The sequence below is a fragment of the Molothrus ater genome, chromosome 1 (assembly GCF_012460135.2).
Source record: "Molothrus ater isolate BHLD 08-10-18 breed brown headed cowbird chromosome 1, BPBGC_Mater_1.1, whole genome shotgun sequence".
NCBI classification, from domain to species: Eukaryota; Metazoa; Chordata; class Aves; order Passeriformes; family Icteridae; genus Molothrus; species Molothrus ater.
Window position 1 is genome coordinate 55534590 of NC_050478.2, and position 21354 is coordinate 55555943.

At 37.7% G+C, this 21354-nt stretch overlaps 1 protein-coding gene across 1 annotated transcript in view; it reads left to right on the forward strand.

Moving 5' to 3' along the window:
• The window catches only part of ITGA9 (integrin subunit alpha 9), a 245768-nt gene that overhangs the window by 214311 nt on the left and 10103 nt on the right, over positions 1-21354 (forward strand). Inside the window, exon 27 of the mRNA XM_036406156.1 lies at positions 265-384. Within this exon, the coding sequence (XP_036262049.1) occupies positions 265-384 (120 nt within the window). The remainder of the gene's footprint in view (positions 1-264; positions 385-21354) is intronic.

Sequence of the window (21354 nt, forward strand, 5' to 3'; positions counted from 1 at the left end):
GTGTTGGGGCTTGGCAGGGTGTTATGTTGGAGAGGAGACTGATATTCTTGGATCCACCACATGACTACTCTAAATCCACTTGAAAGCTTTAAATCCTTTGGGAAAAATTGATGGAAATCACTAAATTAAGGCTGCATTCCCTGTTTGTTTGACAGATGAAATATGATCAGTGAGGACACCATACAATATGTTTAATAAGATAAGTACAAGAGAAAACAATACAACTTCCAATTCTAAAAAGTTTTTTTTCTAATTTCTATGTAGGTGGTCTTTGAGGCCTTGCACAATCTGGAGCCTCGTGGGTATGTTGTCGGATGGATCATTGCCATCAGTTTGTTGGTGGGAATTCTCATCTTCCTGTTGCTGGCTGTGCTCTTATGGAAGGTAAGATAACAGATGCAGCATAAAACCAAAGCTAGTCCCAGGGAAGAAAAGCGTAAATTTATCGTTGTATTTAACATCAATTTTCTTTAGGAACTGAATAATTGTCTACTCCATTACAGAAGTCCTTAGTAAAACCAATTTAATAAACAAGCTTTTGTGAGGGACATGCAAGGACTAATGACATAAAGAAGAAGTGAAAAAGTGGGGTTTTTTAGAGCCTGGTTATTAAAAGTTGAAACCTCCAATAACCATTTCAGGACAATGGAAGGTCTCTCATAGAAATCTGCTGTTATATTACACTTAGATACTTTGCATTTCTATGTTTTTATGATGACTGAGGTTCACTGATTTGAACAGAATTTCCTGAAAATCAGGTCAACTTTGCCTGACCAGCAAAGAGTACATGTCTTGGAAAAACTATCTGGTACTTTCCAAGAGATAGATGCCTTTGGGAGAGGACTATACAGCAATATATTTTTCAGATCCCTCAGACAAAGAGTTCCAGATCAGTAAAATGCCTTAACAGAGCAAGAAGCATCTGGACCTGTTAAAAGACAGCCTTCATACCGTCTTTGATAAAGTGCAGCTCTTTTACCCAAGCACTGTTACAGTATAAAACTGGGCTAATGCTAACACTTGACAGCAGCCGGGTGTGGTAAATATGAAGGGTAAGGAACTTCAAGTGTTTTCATTTTTCAGTTCCCTGTTACCAATCCATAAATTCTAAAGACCACAGTCAAGGTTAGGGACTTTCTTTGGGAGAAGTAAATATCAAATGCACACATGGGAACAAGTCCAGCATTATTTTGATTCCCATGGCAGAAATTCAGGACCCTGACTTGCACTGTTTAGTAGCATATGTGCTGCAGGCTCAACTAGCCAGCTGTGCTGGGACAGAAGGCCACAGCCCCAATGTGCTGGACATATTGCTGCTGGTTGTGAAGCTATAAAATGGATTTAGAAACCTAAAACTGGCCATGTGATTCTTATTTTAAATTATGCAGATGTGTGTATAGTTGGGTTACAGATAATATAATATAATATAATATAATATAATATAATATAATATAATATAATATAATATAATATAATATAATATAATATAATACATAAATTTTATATGGGTTATAGATTTAAAGTACTTTTATAATTAGTTTTGAAGATTTCTAAGTACTTACTAGCCATGTTCATTTGGAAAACAATGTCTGACCACAGTCTAGAATGTCTCATAACTTCTGTTTCTCTGGCATTTGGGAAATACTTCTGTTTTCTGTGTAATAGAGAAATAGTCAAAGGAAAAAAAGCCCATGCAATTAAGATAGAAGAATAATCATGAGAATGAAAAAATGTAGGATTGAAAGAGGTCCAGGGCTTATGTCTCAATGACACACAGTTTTGATAAAGGATATATTGCTGCTGATACCTATATGACTGATTTCATATTTTCATTTCCTGTCATAAAAAGACATGAAATAAACTGTTTGAAAATGTGCAAGATAAGAGAAATATCACCCTGTGAGTCTTCAGGTAAAATTTGTACAAGTTCAGTTCTTGAGCTCCACTACAGTTAAATACAGTTCTTTGCTTCCTGGGTTAATCTTGATACTTCAAGCTCTTTTAAATTTTATAGGGATCATTTAGTACATGTGAAGAAACTGCCATTTTGTTGCATGAAAGCTTTGAGAGAAATGCCAAGTAACAGCAGCAAATAGCTATAACTGGGGTTACATAGCTGGTTTTGCATGCATATGTGCTGAGGCAAAGGAATTTGAGGTCCCTTGCCCAGAGTCAGAGATGACAGTTGGGCTTTGCCAGATGAGCTCCAGTACTTCATCCACAGATTTGCATGATTACTAAAGGATCCAATAATTTAAGGTTTCATTTTAGATAAAAGTGATTGAAACTCTGAACTGGTAGTATCAGCCAGTATTTTAATTTATCTTAATTTGATACATAAATATATATAAGTAATATTTCACACTCAGTAGTTACTGTATTTATTAAAATTATGGTAATATTGAAGTTGATATAAAACTGACATGGGAAAGTGTGTTGGGGACACAAACAGGAAGGGACTGCTAGGGTACATTCCTTGAACTTTTATTGCAGCTTTAGCCTCATTACATGGTTGAGACAATAGGAAGATGGCAAAAGTTCACATACAGCCAGAGTACAGCCAAAGATTTCTTTGTTACAGGACATTTGAAAAACTTTCTAGCCAATGGTGTATTGCTAAAGCTTACAGACCATTATTCTAGCCAATTACTAAAAGAACATGTACACCTGCTTCATACAACGCTTGCTTGTCTCCTTTCTATTAACAATACACAATAGACCATTATTAAGCTTAAAACCTTCTACTATCTTACTAGCATATTTTCCTGCAGTCTTAAGGTGCATCTTAGCCAAGCCTAAAACTCAAGCTGTTGTTTAATGTCCTTGCTTGCTATACCATTGTAACATTTTCCACTTTCAGGCTTTGCAGCTGAAGCTAGTTCTAATTTTCCTTGCTCTTTCTGTTTCTAAGGCCTACATTTCTAGCTTTCTGAAAATCTTCTTCCCTTTACTATTTCCCACATTTCCCCCCTTCAGTACAACCAAAAAGAAACCTTCTTAACTTTGTCATTTATGGACTACCTTGCATTACATAGCTCTACTACACTACATATGTCTTTTTACTTGTTTGAGTCACTTCTCTTGCTTGAGGTGTTGCTATTTTATACTACAGTCATTTTAATGTTGTAAAATATTTGGTCTGTTCAAAGGATATAAATCGAATCTGGTAGTGGTTACTATTTACTGTTCTAATAAGTCTCATCCATTCTAAGGTCTTAATTCAAAGCATTTCATCTATGTCTGTGCTTACATCCACATCTCTGTATGATCTTGGGAACTTTCTGTGATCCTATTTCTTACATCTCTCTCTTGTATGATAAAAATTCCTTTGATAGTTTTGTCTATCATTTTTCGTACACACCAAAGTATACAAAGTACTACTACTAGTTTCATCACTTAAACATCCAACACATACAAACCTATTTTACAAAGTTCCCCTAACCAAGGTGCAAAGCTCCATCCTTTGAACAAATTGTCTAACCATGATCTACCATCTTCTTTGATTTAGGCTGTTATAACTTTCAGCTTTTGTATGCTTTTGTGGATGGATTTAGAATGGTCAGACAAATTTATACAACAAAATCCTTCAAAATCTTCACAACCATGTCTATGTGCCAGTAAAAGAAAATCAGTTGTTGCTCTGTTTGGAAGGGTAGCATGTCTAACACTGATGACATGATTGCAATGGATATGGCATTGGTTTGTTTGCTCAGCCAACATCCAACTCAATCTAACTATTTCAGTGTCATGGCAGAAGCAAGTTGGGGTAGAAGAAAACCTGCTGAAACTCTTTCCGCAGCTTTCCAGGGCCTAAAATCACTGTTACAATTTTCTCCATGTTGATGGGAAATTTTTTTCCTCTATGTTTTTTCTTAATGACTCTATTAGCACTAGTTGCCAGCACAGTAAGTTGTCCAATACTGCTTGGAATGCCTTCAAGTCGTGATGGAATACCTTGCCAAGCTCTATCTCCACAAATGAACCAATATCCTTTTGTAATTGTTGTGGATATTGATCAACCCCAGAAAGTCCACCTGAACTATCTGAGTAATTAGACTAAAAACTCACGTTTCCGTAAGCAGGGTAATTGGCAGTGACATTGTATTTTGGAGGATCATTCACTAATTGCTATCTGAAAATGTAAGACATAAATCTATTGTTAAGGAACTAAGAATCTCCAATTCTTGGGGCTCAGAAAGTGCTTTGGGAAGTTCTTTGGTCCAAATGTCCCAGTCAGGCACAGGATTGCTCCGGTAGGCAAACTCATCTGATTTATTATTAAGTTGCTTTTTGGTCAAGGGATCATAATATATGGGTATCAGCCAATCTTTTACCGGCACACTGACTAGACAAGTTGAAAAAGGCTTTTCTGGGTTCGAATTGGACAGACATGGTGTCTGAGCCTGCCTTGGCTAAGGTCACCCAAACATTTGTTTTCGGCTGTTCCACAGGCAAATCTTCACTGCAAGAAGCAAGCAAAGCTAGCCAGCACCCGTGTAACACTCAATTTCACTCCATATCTTTTGTGAGCTATTTTTTGGCAAAAGATTTCCCCATATATTTCAACTCACAAATTCTGCTTTCATTCCTTCCCAAAGTTGCCTGGGGACTAATCAACTGTGTTAAAAATGAGGTAATTTCACCTTTAAAAATCCAATGAGGGGACTCACTTTCTCTTATTCTGTAACATAACACAATGGAAACCACACTTTCGCCAAAAGAGCTCTGTGAAACCAACAATTCACACACTTATCATTGACATAAAATCAAGGTTTGCAGGTTCCACAGATATGCCAGGCATGACCCATAGTGTCTCTTTTTGGCTCACATCTGCATACTTGTTTCTCTGCTCTTGGACTCGTCAGCGCTTTCTCATGTGTGATATGGTTTGATATTCTTTGCCAGAACCCACTTAGGTCCTGTACCTGTAGAGACACAAGCATACCTATTACCCCAAGTTATTAGTTGGAATTCAATTTGTCCTGTCTCAGGGCTCCTAATTAAAACAAGGGGAATTTCTTTCAGTTTCACCTGTGTGATTTGAAAAATGCCTAAAAATTTGTGGATCAGGTTCTGCAAAAGAGCTGTTCAAAAAGTTAAAAACATATAAAACTTTGCTTAATCTCATCCTGTGGCGTTGCATTTACTGCTTCCTTCTGTTAATCTAGAATGCGTTTTATTGTGTGATGCATCTTTTCAATAATTATTTGACCTGTGGGGGAGTGAGGAATACTAAAGGTGTGACAAACACCTTAATCTATTAAAAATGTGACCCCTTTTTGGGATATATATGCAGGGCAGTAGTCTGTTTTTACTTCTTGGGGCACACTTAGTGAAGCAAATGCTTGTGAAAAACATTAACAGGCATGATTACTTGTTTCTCTTGTGTAGACAGAAGCGAAGACTGCACCTGATGTTTTCCACCATGTGTCATCCATCCTGACATATGGGCATTTTTAAATTTCTTAAAGGAAGGGTACTTAGTGATGCCTGTTTGCCATAATTGTAGGCTTTGTAAACCTAGTCGGTTGACAGTTCCTGTAGAAACAGGGGGTGGCACAAGCTGACAATCAGGGTAAGTACTAATGATAGCTTTAGCTTGACTTTTGGAGATATGAAACGTCTGCACAAGTTCTTTAGCATTTTGGGGAAAAAAGGCATGACTTAGCTTTGCTTGTTTAAAAATATTTGATAAAGTGTTTGAAACAGCCATTGTCAGTTTATCTGCTCTTACATTTCTTCCTGCTATAAATCTTGGAAGCAAGGAATGAGCTCTAATGTAAGAAACAAAATATCGTTGGATTCTGTAAAATTGTAAAATTCTATAAAGACATGAAAGACAACGATATAGGGTATCATTACTAACATCCTTTAAAACTGGTCCTTCTATTCTTTTAACTACATTAGTAAGATCAGCAGAATTTGTAATCAAATTAAAAGGTTGTAGAAAGAGCTGAAAAGCCTTAACTTCTGCAGCTAGTTCAGCAATCTGAGGAGACCCTTCTACTGTTTGAATGTCTGATTCTCATGTTTTAGTTGTTTGATTTAGCTATACTATCACTGATTTATGTATGTTCTTTGACTCATCAGTGAAGAGAGTTATAGTACTTAAAGGGTCTTCACTTAGCATGGGTTTTTCTCTAAAACTCAATTTTGCTTGCAACAATTTCTGGGCTGGATAATGAATAGAAAAAATACCTGAAAAATTTAACAATGCATTTTGCAAATCATCTGAGTTTTGCTATGTAATACCAATTGTACTATACTGTTGTAACTTTTTCTACTTTCAGATTTTGCAGCTGCAGCTAGTTCTAAGTTTCTCTGCTCTTTCTGTTTCTAAGGCCTACATTTCCAGCTTTCTGAAATCTTCTTATGTTTACTATTTCCCACAGTAAAGTTGCAGTCCTACGGAGGAATCTTAATTGTCTGATTGTAAATATTTTTTAGACAAAATTCACCAAGTAGATCCTACAGTCATTCCTTAATTTTGTGTGTGAAGAAGTAAAAAAAAAAAAATCCCAACTTTATATTAGAATTTAGTTTTTAAATGTGGAATGAAAGAACAGATTTTAATTAAATAGCAATTTGGATATCTTAGAACTGCCAGTAAGAATGAGAATTTAGCCAAGTTTAAGGACTAGATTATAAAATAAATTATACTTTTATTAAGAAGTTAATTAGAGCTAAACTGTGGTGCTGGAAGGCAGCTGTTTACACAAAAAAAAGAGCAGGAGCTGGAGCAAACTCATTGTAACAGAACTGAACACTGGCAGCAGTACAGAGTGTGCTGGTAGTGCCCATGTCTCAGCCCTAGGTGGAAAGTACGCTCTTGCTGTGTGCACAACTACACCTCAAAAGAGGACAAACCCACAAACATGCTGATGTTTTGCAAATGGAGTAGACAGTTCCTTAAAGCTACAGAAGAATACTAGAATACATGTAAATATTTCACATTACACACTGCTAGAATTAATAGCATTAGCAGGAGTGAGATCTCAAGGACATTCCAGTACAAAATTCTGTTTTTAAACAGAATAAGTTTACTGTGCATCATACTAAGATGAGGATAGTAATTATTTCATTATTTGTAGATCTAAAATTGCACAGTTTAGGGGGTTCTTGTCAATGGAAGTGATGTTAAATGTTTGGTTATTTCACTTCAAATAAAAGCTTATTTATTTATATGCAAGATCACAGCCATGTTTATACACATAAAAAGCTTTTTAGCATGAACTTGATCAGTTTTTGAGTTGCTTTATTTCTATATTTATTTTCGTATTTCATGTAGATGTTGGGCTTTCTCTGGTTTAAAGTGCCTACAGATTCAGAGAGGGTGAGCAGCTTTTCCCTGACTTCCACAAGATACCATGCATAAGGCAGACTGGCAAGGATTGCCCCATTTTTGCCTATTTTGTTGGACAGCCCAACTTGTGGCTTTTTCTGTCTTGTTCATCTACTGGATAACTTTGTGCAGGCATCTGTGGGGACATGCTCTCATACTTGCCAGATTCTCTGCAGCATAGCTCTCTCTCCCCACTCATGCCTCACCTGTGGTTGTCTATTTGCAGGAAGGAGCAGGAGGAGCTCTCATACTGTTGCCCACAGCAATATATTTTGCTTTTTTATGTGGAGATTGGCCCATACCTCTTTGGTGGCCTGCTGATACTTGTGGAAAGTGGAGCAGGGCAGGAAGTTGCTTTCCTTCAGGCCAGTTACGCACATGCTAAATAGGCCTGTGGTTTCACAAGCACTGGCAACAATTCAGGAGGGAAAGGCAGTGATGGCTAGTTTATTTTGGCAAGTGCTGTCCCAAACATGCTTCCCTCAGGTGTCAGGATTGAAGCAATGTGTCAGGACAAAGTCTCCTTCGGGTAAAATGTATTTATGCACATCTAGACCAGGTATACACCATGCAAAGGCACAACTGAAGTGTGATATAACACAATAAATATTCTATTAATGACAGTAGTGCTTTACAGTGTTTTGGATTGAAATTCCTATATTTGAACTGGCTTGAGTTGTGAAGTGAATTATGTCATCCATATCATTTTAGATTAAGTGCACTGAAAACACAAAATGTTATCAAAGAGGGAATGTGTAAGTGAGCACTAGGCTAGACGTTTGGGCAGCTGAGTGATCCATGGAGCCAGCTGTGGAAGTGATATTAAAAACAAAGATTTTATATTCATTTATATTCACTGCAGCAACATTATTTTGTTTCTCTGTGGTATGTTTAACACAGGAAATAGACATTTATCAAAACTTATTTATTTGACATTAAGCATGTCTCTGAGCTGAGCCTGTCTCTATGGTATTCAAGCTCTGACTTGTCTAAAATGAGGTTTCTAGCATTGCTTTCTGGATTCCTGGGTCAAAAAATTGATCTCTGGATGTCTCATGTAATAAGAACCTCTACTTTGTGGATTTTTGAGATTGTGGAGAGAACGACAAGGAGACTAACACCCACGTATGGGGGGGGGGGGGGTTTGCCTAGCCAGAGGATTCTTGCTCTTCAGTGTGTGCTACACAGTACATTTTTGCCTTTTGTCTTAAAATGAGAATTTGAAGACTTGTTTTTAGATTTTAGGAGAAATAACTTGGGACGGTGTGTCTTTGAAAGAACACTTGTATTCCCCTACACAGAGTAGTTGCCATTGCCTCACATATTGTTTCAGCATTCAGAAGATATTTGAAGCTAACCAAGACTAAAGCTAACTTTAAATTCATCTATATAGTAAAATCAAAAAAGTTTTCCCCTTTTTGGAAGGAGACCCTTTCTCTTACTTAGGGCTTCAAACATTAAGTCTTTTTAAATGGTCCAAAACATAAAGCCCATCATATTCCAGTGAAAGAAAAAAATAAATACTTCTAAATGCTGCGCCTAATCTTTCCCAGTGATTGCTCTGTATTATGTTACAAGCCCCAAAACATTTTCTCTCCCTTTCATTTACAGATCAGGTGGCAGTATCTAACTAGTGTTTCCTGAGCAGTCATCACACCAACCCCCTTTCCTAGTAGTCAGGTTTTGGAGTAGCAGCTCTGCAATGAAATAAAACTGATTAAAAAAAAAAAAACCACAAAAAAACCCCAACACTACAGTTTCCACCCCGAGGTGCATAGAGAAATACCATTATGGCACAAAACCTCTTTGGATTTCAGTGTAGGGGAGCAGTGCGACTGTTATACATACATACACAAACACACACACACACACACACACTCACACAGACAGAGATATATACATAATCATAAAATCAAGGTAAAAAAGACCTCCAAAAACATTGAGTCTAATCTTTGACCAATCACCACCTTGTCAACTAGACCAATGGCAGTAAGTGCTACGTCCAGTCATTTCTTGAACACCACAGAGATAGTAACTCTACTGCTTCCCTGGGCAGCCTATTCCAATGCTTAACCACCATTTCAGTGAAGAAATTCTTCCTCATGCCCAACCGGAATCTCCCCTGGCACAGCTTGAGGCCATTTCCTCTTGTCCTGTCACTAGCTGCCAGAGAGATGTAGTTGACTCCCTCCTTGCTATAGCCTACTTTCAGGTAGTAGTAGAGATCAGTAAGGTCTCCCCTGACCCTTCTTTTTTCCAGGCTGAAAAACCTACCTCTATCTGCTACTCATTATGTTATTTATTCCATAGACCCTTCAGTTTCATTGTCCCTGCTCATGACTTTTGCTAGCATCTCAATGTCTTTCTTGAAGTGAATGGCTAAAAACTGAACACAGTACTTGAGGCTCAGCCTCACCAATGCTGAGTACAGGGGAACAATCATTGCCCTGGTCCCGCTGACCACACTATTGCTGATACAGGCCAGGATGTCATTTGCCTTCTTGGCCACCTGGGCACACTGCTGGCTGACGTTCAGATGGCTGTTGACCAGAACTCCCAGGTCCTTTTCCACCAGGCAGCTTTCCAGTCGCTCTGTCCCCATACTGTAATGATACATGGGGTTATTGTGACCAAAGTATACATTAATATATATGTGTACATATACACATATATATGCATACACTTATATATGTGTGCAGATATATTCCTATCTTTATTTTTCTCTCTCTCCCCCCACTCTATTTATATATAATCTTTCCAGTAAGAGTACATTTCAATTGAAGAAAAGTCCCCCAGCTGGACTATATGACTTTGAAGCTTTATGACTTTGAATGTTGTTTTAAGAGGTGGGGACAGAGAAACCTATTGAAACCGAGTGGCATTTCATATCTGTGGTGAAAGTTGTTGTGTTTATTCTGAATTCACATGCTCCTTCCTTTCTGCACATATAATTCCAAGAATAAACCGTTATGTACTATGGTAAAGCCAAAAATGAAGAATCATAATCGTTCAGATAAACAAGGCAGTCAGATCAACTTGCTGTGAAAGCACTTACTAGGCACTACTGGTGGGAATGATGTATTTCACAGCTGTGCTTGTTTGAAAGCAAATCAGCAAAGGAATTAACTCCACACAAATATTCTGTGAGAGATTCCAAATCAGAATACAATTTAATAGGAAAATTACAATAAAGGCAGAAAATTACAATAAAGTACAGAAACACTGTCTTTAACTGACAGAGTCAGAATACGACCTGATACCCTGTTGGTCAGGGTGGTGGTAGCAGTCCAATTAAATGGTGTCTGCAGTACCACTGGAGTGATGGATGTTGTCTTGTTGAAACGGTGATCCTGTAGAAAAGGTCTGGTCCTTCTCTGGAGGTCCAGTGGTGGTTATTGAGAAGTCCTGTCCTCTTGGAATCCAGTGGTGGTCTTTTGTGGTATTCCAAGCCTCAGATTATATCCAGAAATGCTTGGTTCCTCCCCCAGGCTGGGTTATCTCACAATGGATTGATGTTATTCTGTGAGTCATGCTGAGAGACCTTGATGGCCCATGAGCAGAGATGGTCCCCCAGGGTGGCTCCTGCTTCCCCAGAGGGAGTTATCAGGGCTAAGTCACGGAGAAGATAAAGAACATTGCTCCACCCATTTTAACAGCTTATATCAATGGGAGTAGAATACTTTTGGTATATTTGGTATACATCTTACATTGTAACCCAAGAGAACAGATCACAAAGATTTTCTCTGTAGAGATGTAGAGGGATGCACCAGTTGCCTTGGAATTTAAGAAGTCTATATTTCTTCTAATTTCTTTCTTGTTTTTTTCATCTTTGTAATCTCTCCTTTATTTAAATACATGTCAACATTATCTTTTCAAACTTACTAAAGTCCTGCTCACCTTTTTCCTTGAATTTTTGAGGTTGTCTCATTCACAAAAATATGATCTCTGTTTTTAGCAACCTAATAGCCCATACCTGTCCTGTCTGTCCATAAAAACTGCAAAAAGTGACTTTGTTTGGGTTCTTTGAAATTCCTCTTTCTGTAGTCCTTGAAGCATTGCATTCTCTATGGTTTTGTGATAAACTTTTTAACTTTATTGCTTTTGTTACACATTTATCTAGTCTCTTTAAGTAAGTTGTTACTTGCTATCTCACATGTAGGCTTCTCAGGGTACTACTTTTTTGATACAGACTTTAAGTTCAGTAGACCTAGAATAAGTTTTTCAATATTATCCTTTTACAAATATTAAAAATGCAATCAGGTGATAATTAACTTCTGTGATTCAACACCAAACCTGTATTACCCCCAAACATGGATAGATCTTAATTTTGTATGGTGTCTAGGAAGCCTTGAGGAGGAAATGGGACAATGGAAGTCGTTGGCTGTCTGTACAAAAAATGAAGTTTTCACCAGGCAGAAGCTGAGTGGATCATTTAAAGTCTCCTTATTTTCTTAAAGAACAATCAAAACTTGTTTTATTTTTTCCTTTTCCTGAACCAAAGCAAACACCACAAAATTTTTGTAGACTCTTGGTTTGTGGAGACCAAAAAAGGGTATTCTTGCAACAGTGCCTCAAACTTTGGGTTTTCTACAGCCAATTACTCCACTAAAAGCTGTGTTTTTTGAATTCTGACTGGATGTTGCAGAAAGATTGAGTTTGGTCATCTTTTTTTGTTCTTGCACAAGTAAATGGTTAATGCTGCTGTTGTAGCCAAAACACTGCCTTCACCACTGAGTTTGCTGGCTGCCATTTAATACTTGTTCTCTACCCTCAAAAGAAAGATTGGCAACATTTCAGTGGTGGCATGTGTCCAGTATTTGTCAAATGCCTTTGTTATCTTTCTTGATAAAATGAGCTATGCAAATGTGCAAGAATAGTGTTGTGACTGAGTGTTCTCTGTGGTCTCAGTGTCCTCCAAATGAGAGCTGTGCATGCCAGAGTACTTTGAGAACATCACAGCCATTGTAGCTGTGTTGCTCTTATCCTGGAACGAGGCAGACAAATGTAATCCGCTGGCAAGAGAGAGGTAGAGTTGTAGTTTAGAATGTGTTTCAGAAAAGACAAAAGATAGCCATCATTTTCAGGAGTCTAAACCAGAAAAACAACGAACGTGTATGCTGAAAAATTGCAAATAAGTACCTAAGGTTCCAAGATTTCCTACTACCAGAACACAATATGTATATTTATTGGAAGTCATTAGCATCTGTCAGACCCAAATGCCAATAATAGAGCAAATGTGATTTGCCTAGTCTGAATTCTGTCTTTGGTGTTACAATGGGCAATGCTGTATTATAACTTACACCAGACAGAGCCATTTCCTTCTGCTTTGGCTAATCCATGAAGGTGACTTATTCTGATAATTGTGAACATGGTACAACTTTTATTCAAATCTTTTTCACCGATCAAATACATCAAAGTATGATTGTAAAGCTACTTTTTATTGATTACAGTTTAGTCTCTAGTTTTCAAACAAAGCAAAAAATATGTCAATAATGTTTCTTTCTTCTCTTTGGAGAGGAAATGGAAAATATGGATTGAGATATGTCTTAAATTAATTGTGTTTACAGCAATGATATCTTTAGTTACTGTCCTATTCCCTGTTGAGATTTTAGAAGACAATTTTATCTGGACGTATCTGTAGTAGACATTGTGTTCTTTCTCAGTTTTGAGAGTGATAATCAGAGATGAACATTTGTTGATGGCTGTGTTCATTCTATCTTTAAAATAAACTATACAGTAAAATGTTGCAGTAAGTAAAATTTTTTAAACTATATGGAAATGTTTGTATGTTTAAATGTTGGCCAATTTTTTTAAATTATACTTATAAGTATATTGGTAGCATCTGTCTCGCAAGATACTGTACAATAGTTACTATGCTGCAAGATGCGAGACGTTTGTATTTTCATTAAACTCAGGTTACCCTAACTCAGCACTGAAAGATTTTTATGAGTCCAGTCACTGGAATTCTCTTAATTTTTGAAGTACTGTAAATACTAAGTCTTTAACGAAAGATACTATGTATGCACAAATGAAAGCCTAGATGAATAAGTCTTGTCTGAAGCAACCTGGATGGTACCTACATGGTAAAGATATTCCAAGGGTAAATAACAGACCTAACATTTCTATTCACCACATTACTGAGTAGCTCCATTGAAGCCAACTGAACAGCTCCTGGGAGAAAAGTTGCACAAGAATTGCTTAGGGGAAAAATTATTGATGAATGGGGTGACACTCTGGCATCAGTGACAATGGCAAGGCATGTTGTATCAAAAGAAACCAATGTATTAAATTAGATTGTCTGTACTGGTGTTCCTCTCTGTGTGCAGTTAACTGTTTTGCATACCTAAACACATCTTTTGCATGCATGCTGCTAGTCTGAATTATGCATCTACTTTGAGGTACTGTCCTGGATTGACTATATTGACTCAATCATCTTGTTCTCTTTATGCTGAATAATAAGTTTTGCACCTTTAAGACTTGTTCCAGAGAGTGTAGGGGGGAGAGAAGAAGCGTGCAGTTTGTTTTCAGACACTGCACTCGCTCCTCCACATTCCTGCTCCTGACTGTGCTGTCTGCGGATGGACAGACAGTGGGACAGAGCTCTCCTTTGCTTTTAGTTAGTTTAGCTAGCTGAGGCAAAGAAGTTCCCTGGACTGTGATTTTTTTTCTTTTCCTTTGGATCTCTTTAAACCTGCTCTGGACTGAACACCAGAAGAGCACCAGCAGCTTGCATCTGTGGCCCGCCGGGCCGGGCCTGGGCCACGGCATTTCCAGCACTGGGAGGAACTGATAAGAGACTGAGTGAGCTGAGCTGCAACCCGGGGAGGGGACTTTCCGAGTTTTCATCTCTTTTGGAGCAGCAAGGGGTTTTAGTGATTAATATTATCTAGGTTTTATTGTTTGATAAACAGGTTTTTTCCACTTTTCTCCAAGGAGGTATTTTCTCCTGGACCGGTTGGGGGGTGGGGTCATTTGGATCTGCTTTCCTAGAGGAGCCCCTTTGGGGGTTCTCTCCCAAATTTGTCTTGAACCAGGACAGGTACCTAGCCTTAGTGACTGTTTTTTGATATTTGGTCTTTCAGATAGATATAGGGCATTTTGTTAAAATAGTAGTTTATTTAATGATCCCTTTGTGGTATTCACATGCCCTCTGAACAGAGAGAAGCTGTGAGAAAAGCAGAGAAAAGAATGATTAAAACAATTCTTATCTTATTTGCTGCTCCTGTGTTTGTGCTCATGTGGAATGTGGTCTGGAGATTGTTTACCCAAGGTGATTGCTTGATTGGATTCTGGTGGAATTGTTTATGTTAATTAACCTATCGGGTCCAAGCTGTGGGGACTGTCAGTTGGCAGATAGTCATGAGTTTTTAGTTAGTAGTAAATATTCTTTAGTATTCTTTGTAGTATAGATATAGTATAGTATAGTATAATATAGTTTTAATAAAGCAAATGTTCAGCATTCCGAAGCCTTGGAGTCAGATGCCAATCATTCCCAGACATTGGGGTGGCCTGATATTGCTATATCCCTTTAGATAAGTTTATTACTTGTGAATGCTCTTGTCAAAAGAAGAGTTTTATCTTATTATTTCAACATTACAAAGTAACTGCCTAATAAAATGTGTGTTTAAAAACTATGCTTGTTTTAGTACCACAGTATGTGAAATAAATAAATAAATTTACTTTTAATGTCTGTGAAGAACTACAGATATTCTCTCAACATACCAGCAGTAACATCTCAAGAAATCTTATCCAGATTAGATGAAAGTAGGTTAAAAGTTAAGAGCTATTTTGCGTACGTTACTAATGCTTTGTGCTATAGCAATGTCTATCAATGTCTATCACACTGGGATCAGATACAGATAGTAGGTGTAAAATTCTTCCACAGTAGCTAAACAAAGCATTTGCAGAGGAGAACTTATCTTTGAGCAAGCAGCTGAACTTACCTTTGCCTCAGTTTCCTGGCTGTATAAGTATATATGTCATCGTGTACATGTACAAAGCGTGTATTATATGTGCAGCCACTTGTGGAATGGTGATGTTTGAATCACATTATTTTCTTGTACTTGTTTCATTAAGCAAATGAGAACCGACATTATAAGAAAGTTGAGGGATTTGCCTCTCAAAAAATCAATGAAAGACTGAATAATTGAAGCCAGACCTCCTGCATGCTCATAAGCTTACTTTAGTTACACTATCATCCTTCCTCTGAAATGCGCATTTTCTCCTTTAACTATAGACAAGACACATTGCTCCTCTCTGAACATGCCTCTTCCTCACATGGTGACACAGGATTGACAGTTTGACAATTCTTGGTGGAAAAGGTGATACAAATATCTGTTTGTGACCTCTTTGTACTGTGGCAAGCATTCTTTAATTGGGAGAAAGAACAATCTGCATCCTCTTGAAACTGATGGCTTGCTAGAATCATCCAGGGCTATGCAAACCCAAGTGCAAAGTGTTTTTACTTGCCTTCTTGGTGACAGTAAAATGAGATGCATTTAGAGATGCATTATGAGATGCATAATAACCAGTGATCAATCTCTACATGGTTAAATACTCCATGTTTCTAATCTCAGCAACACTGCTTTGCAGATGTTGGGAGTGTTCCTCTGCCGACTGGTGGCATCTTAATGGGGTGTAGTTCCTGGCCCTGCTTTGACTCATGATTAGCTGCATACTTTTCTAGCTGTGGTACTATTTATGTGAAGGGAGAACTACCCAAGTAGCACACACCAAAAAAAGATGAGAAGTGTAAGTTGATTGTGAATGCCTTGGGACATGCACCTAGATTAGCAATGTGGCAGTAAAAGATTAATTATGTAAATAAAGACTGTTCATCAGGTATGACTGGACACTGCTTATATTAGATAAAGAAATTGTGTATGAAAGGAAAGACAGCTTGTGACTAAGGCACTAAACCTAAAGTATGTTGTCAAAGCCTTGTTCCCTGGAAGATTTCTTCAGTGGTTCTAATGTTTTATTTCTTACCCCTTTGTTAGTACTTACTTTTCTCTCTTTTCTTTTTACGCGTTGGCTTTTCTTTTTACTTGTTGGCATGTTGTGGTCGGTAACCTTGTCAATAGAGTAATATTGTTAAAAATCAGTACTTCTTGTGTGCAGTTTAAGACACAGAGTATGCACTAGAGAAACTTAATTAAAAACTAAGAAGTGCAAAACCTTCTGATACAGTTTTGAATTCTGTTTGAGTATCATTGTTCACAAACCTCTATTCCTAACTCAGTTATAGTCTTGAAGCACTACTGTAATTAAGACACAATGTTGTTTTTACAGCAGTATGTGACTGTTATAATTTTTTTCTTATTTCCTAACTTCTTATATTAATGGGAAAAATCTTTTTAAAATGCAAAACATAACCATTCTTCTACAATCCACGTTTCAAGCTATTTCTCTTTTTATTTGATTGGGAGAATAAACCTTGTTGGGCATGATAAAAACACTTTAGAAATTTACCTATCAGTGAATAAAATAAAAGCAGATATTGCTTGCCCTCTGATCAGCTTTGTTTTTTCCCAACTGCAAATTAAATTTTATTTTGTAATCTCAACACTCTTCAAACATATTTATAATTCACATCCTAGAGAGATAGCCACAGTCCCATGCTCCAGGTTGTGTTGGGTAAGTGCTTATACTTTTGAAGTTTAGGAAAATATAAGATCTAGTAATTCAGCCTTTGGATATGCAGAAAGTAGCATCAGAAAAAAATCCCAACAAGATAATTCATTATTGTGGTACTAATTCAACAGTTTGAAATTATTTTTTATTGAAGTTTTTCATTTTTGTGGGTGCTTGAAGAATGCTATTCTATGTGAGTGTTGTTAGATATGATTTACTTGGGATTGAAGGGATTTTAAATCTGGCATGGCAGTTAAAGGAAGTTGTGTATGCTAAAGACTAAGTACCTGTGTTTGAATAGAGGACTTGGCTGTCACATGGCAAGAAATAACTTCACAATAATAGGTGTAATTTCCCATCTCAGACTAACAGTTTTTGTATTACTTTATTATTCAGTATTGCCAGAAACATGCTTTCTTCTCAACATATACTGTAAGGTTGTGCTACAAAAGGGTACATGGGCTGGAATAACTAAATTAAAGATGTGTGTAAAAACCTATGGATGGTTTCAGGTTTTGAAGTGACAAAAAATAACCAGTCCTTTCTGGTGGTGCTTCAAGTATTAGAGCTGCTATAAGTAGGTGGTTTAGATTCAAAACCTGAAACCATCCATGGGTTTTACATACATCCTTTAATTAAGTTATTCTAGCCCATCTATCCTTTTCTCATTTTCTGCGTTGTCTTTAGTGGATGATGCCTCCCCTTCCCTTTTAACCCTTCAGCTTTCCACAGCTTTTCATAGTGTCCTAGGGTGACATTATGATGCTTGTATCCCCAATCGGGTGTTCTGTTTATGCAGGATATTATATTCTGTGGCTTCAAAACTGGCTCTGACACTGAAGGCGGGGAGAAGAAGAAGCACAGAGTTTCGTTATCAGCTGCACTCTCCCCCACAGTCTGCTGGAACACAGAACTCCACTGTTGTTGTCTGGGCAGGGACGGGGCAGAACAGATCACTCCTTTTGCTTTTTAGTTAGTTTAGCTAGCTGAGGCAGTCCGAGTGTTCCCTGGACTGTTTTTCTTTCCCTTTTCTTGGAATTGTTCAAACCTGCTCCAGACTGGGACCCGGGAAAACACCAAGAGCTTGCACTTTGTGGCCTTCTGGGGCCTACTCTGGGCAGCAGCCTTTCCAGCCTTTCTGCTGGAGGGATTGATAACAGAACGAGCACCCACAGGAGAGACTTTCCGAATTTGTAATCTCTTCAGAGCGGTGAATGAGTTTTGTCATCTGGTATTGTTCATTTCTTGTGCTGGGGAGTGCTTTGCCTGTTAAATAAACAGGTTTTCTTCCACTTCTCTCCAAATAAATTCTTCCTGAACTGGTTGGGGGAAGGGGCTGTGTGAGCCAGCTTTCTGGGGGGGCCCTTTTGGAGGTTTTCTCCCAGATTTGCCCTAAACCAGGACACACAGTCTCTCTTTGCCTCCTGTAAAAGCACTCTCCTGTTGCTCTTCTTCTCATGAGTGCCTTCCCCAGGCAGAGGTTTACTGATCAGAGCTTTCCTTGGATGGGGACTCCCTGATGGGGTCACAGTTCTGCAGCTGGGTATTTCCTTGCTCTACACTATATGTGTACATATACATGTGTGTCTATATATATATGGAAAGCAAAATTTGGGAGAAATTAACTATATTAGAGACTCATTGCCTGTGAAACAAATGTTATCAACCACTGGTCCACTGTAAACACCCATTCTACAAATGAGATCACAGCAATACTCCTCTTAAAGATGAGGATCTCTCCCTTCCTTGCTTGAAATTCAGGACTGAGTCCCAGCAGTGCTTTCCTCAATAGGTTTTTTCAGTTCTCTTAATGGCTTTGCCATGGAAAAGGGACCTGGTGTCACCTCATCCCCAGTGATAAAAGAGCCTGTATATGGAGGACCTGGTGTCACCTCATCCCAGTGATAAAAGAGCCTACCTATGTTGTATCAACTCTCCTGCTTTGGTCCAGTTGTCTGCCTCCTTATTACCCATCATTGTATGTTAAGTTCACTTGTTCTCTCCAGCTTACCAAAGGTACTTAACCAGCCTTCCCCATATGGTGCATACTGCTATCCTTCTTGAATGAAATGAGTTAATTGTAAGGAGATGGATATGTGGTCTTTTGTGAGACAATAACTATATGTTGTGATTTCTTCATGGCAATTACAAAAAAAAACCTCTTTCTGGTGGTGGTCTGATGAGGGATTTTATTACATTAAATGTAAATATATGTCACTAAAGAACAGTGTCACATAACAAAGAACGTTGTTGTCTCTGAAGGATGGGAGATGTATTTAATCCCTCACCACTATTTCTGAAAACATTAAAAAAATATATCCTTAAGGTCCAGTTTCTCTTTTTGCTTGCACTGAAGTCCTCTACATAATTTTACAGTATCCACATCATTTACAGCAAATAAACATAATTCTTCATAGTGGAATCATTTATAGATATAGGGTTTCATGCTTCATTAATATTTATTACAATTTTTAGCTCACTTTTTATCCCTACCAGAAAGTTATACGACAGCATTCTTTATCCAAAAAAAAAGTAGTAAAATACCAAAACCCTCCTTGCCAACTTTTAAAAACAATTCCTGAAGCAGATGTTCAGAAACGGACATTTTTATATAAAATATCAGTGGGAAATAGTTGGGGTTTGTTTGTTTGGCTCTCAAGGAAATTAAAAAGCCTTTCTATAATTTTCATTATAACTTCCAGAGGAAGTTTTACTGTACAAAGGATATGGTTGCATGAAAGATGCAAACCTTAAGGATTTAAAATCTGTTTTTAGAACTAGAAATTGTACTTCTCTTGGCAATTTTCTTTTCTAATGCACAGAACATGTAGGTTCTGTTGCAAAAACTGATAATACCAAAAAAAGCCACCCACATTTTCATAACATCTGCTCCCTAAGCATGTGTAAGTAGTAGCAGCAGTGAATAAATAAGTACCCATGATTAATCCAGCTGGAGCAGAACAGGAAAGTAGTAGGCTCTTACAATTTTTTTTTTTTGTTATCAATATAACAATTCAGTTCCATTTTAGACTGAAAATATAGAGAAACTTCTGCTATTCACTTGCAGTCTCCACTGAGCTGAATTCTGTTGGCATCACTAGTGAACTTTCACTGTGATTTTATGATGGTGCAATCTTGAGGATGTCTTCTGAAAAGAAATTCTTTGCACAGTATAGCTTGTGGGTTCCAAGTACAAAAATTACTAGTAATGATATTTTTCTGCTGAAAAAAAGAATTTTATCTCACTTCTAGAGTAAGTTTGAGGAGTTGGGAATTAGAGAAACTCCTCTCCAATTCTCTGTTTCTGAATCCTTTCATACAGTGTTCTGAAAGAGGCTAGGAAGTGAGAAAATTCAACAGAGTCACTTCTGTGAGTTGATTTTTCAGAATAGAAACACCATTATTCATGCATTCGCATGTACATAGCAACAGATAAAGCTTTGCTTATGGTACATGGGAAAGCTACTATGTTCACAGTCTGTGCAATAGAATGACTGAAGAAATTACTTTTAAGGTGTAATTCCAGTTATTCAGGGGGCCATCCAGGTCATGGAACCTTTGTAACATTGAGATCATGAGCATTTATATGTATGTCTACCTACTGTACATTTATGAAGTAGTTGCAGGTGTTATGGTTTAGAAATGGTATTCTCTAATTTAATTCTCTAATTCTCTAATTTAATGCTCCCACTAAAACCTTGAGCCTTTTGCTCCTCCCTGCCACTACCTTCTTCCTTATGGTGAGCTGGAGAGGAGTGAAAGCACCAAAGGTAAAGATCACTGAGATAATTTACTGGAAACAGAAATGAGGTAAGAAAACAAACAGCAACAATACTAATAACAAAAGTGTATAAAAGAAAGAGTAATTCACATGTAAAAGGCTCACTGGGCCCAACATGGCCCAGCCACAGCCATGCTACCCCAACCATTCCCTCCAGCTCAGAACCAACAATCCCTCTCCCCCACCTACTCAACTGGAAGGAAATCCTTCTCTCCTGAAGAAACTGTCTTCCCTCTCCACCCCCACCAATGGCGTGAGGTGGTATAGAATAATCATAGAATAATCTCCATATTCTAGCCATGCCTGCTCTGGCTACTACAAAAATTAACCCTGTGCTGGCTGGAACTAGAATATTATCCACCCCTTATTCTAGATCATGAATGTCATTCCCAGATCCTACACCTTCCAACTCTATACATAAATGTGTGTGTATATATATATATATATATATATATATATATATATATATATATATATACACACGCACATATATATATGGGGGGGTATGTATGTATATACAGCACTGGTATAGTTTCTATAGTCAATGGCCATCCTTCCAAGATGTCTGCTGAGTTCATTTAGTCCATGACACTGGATT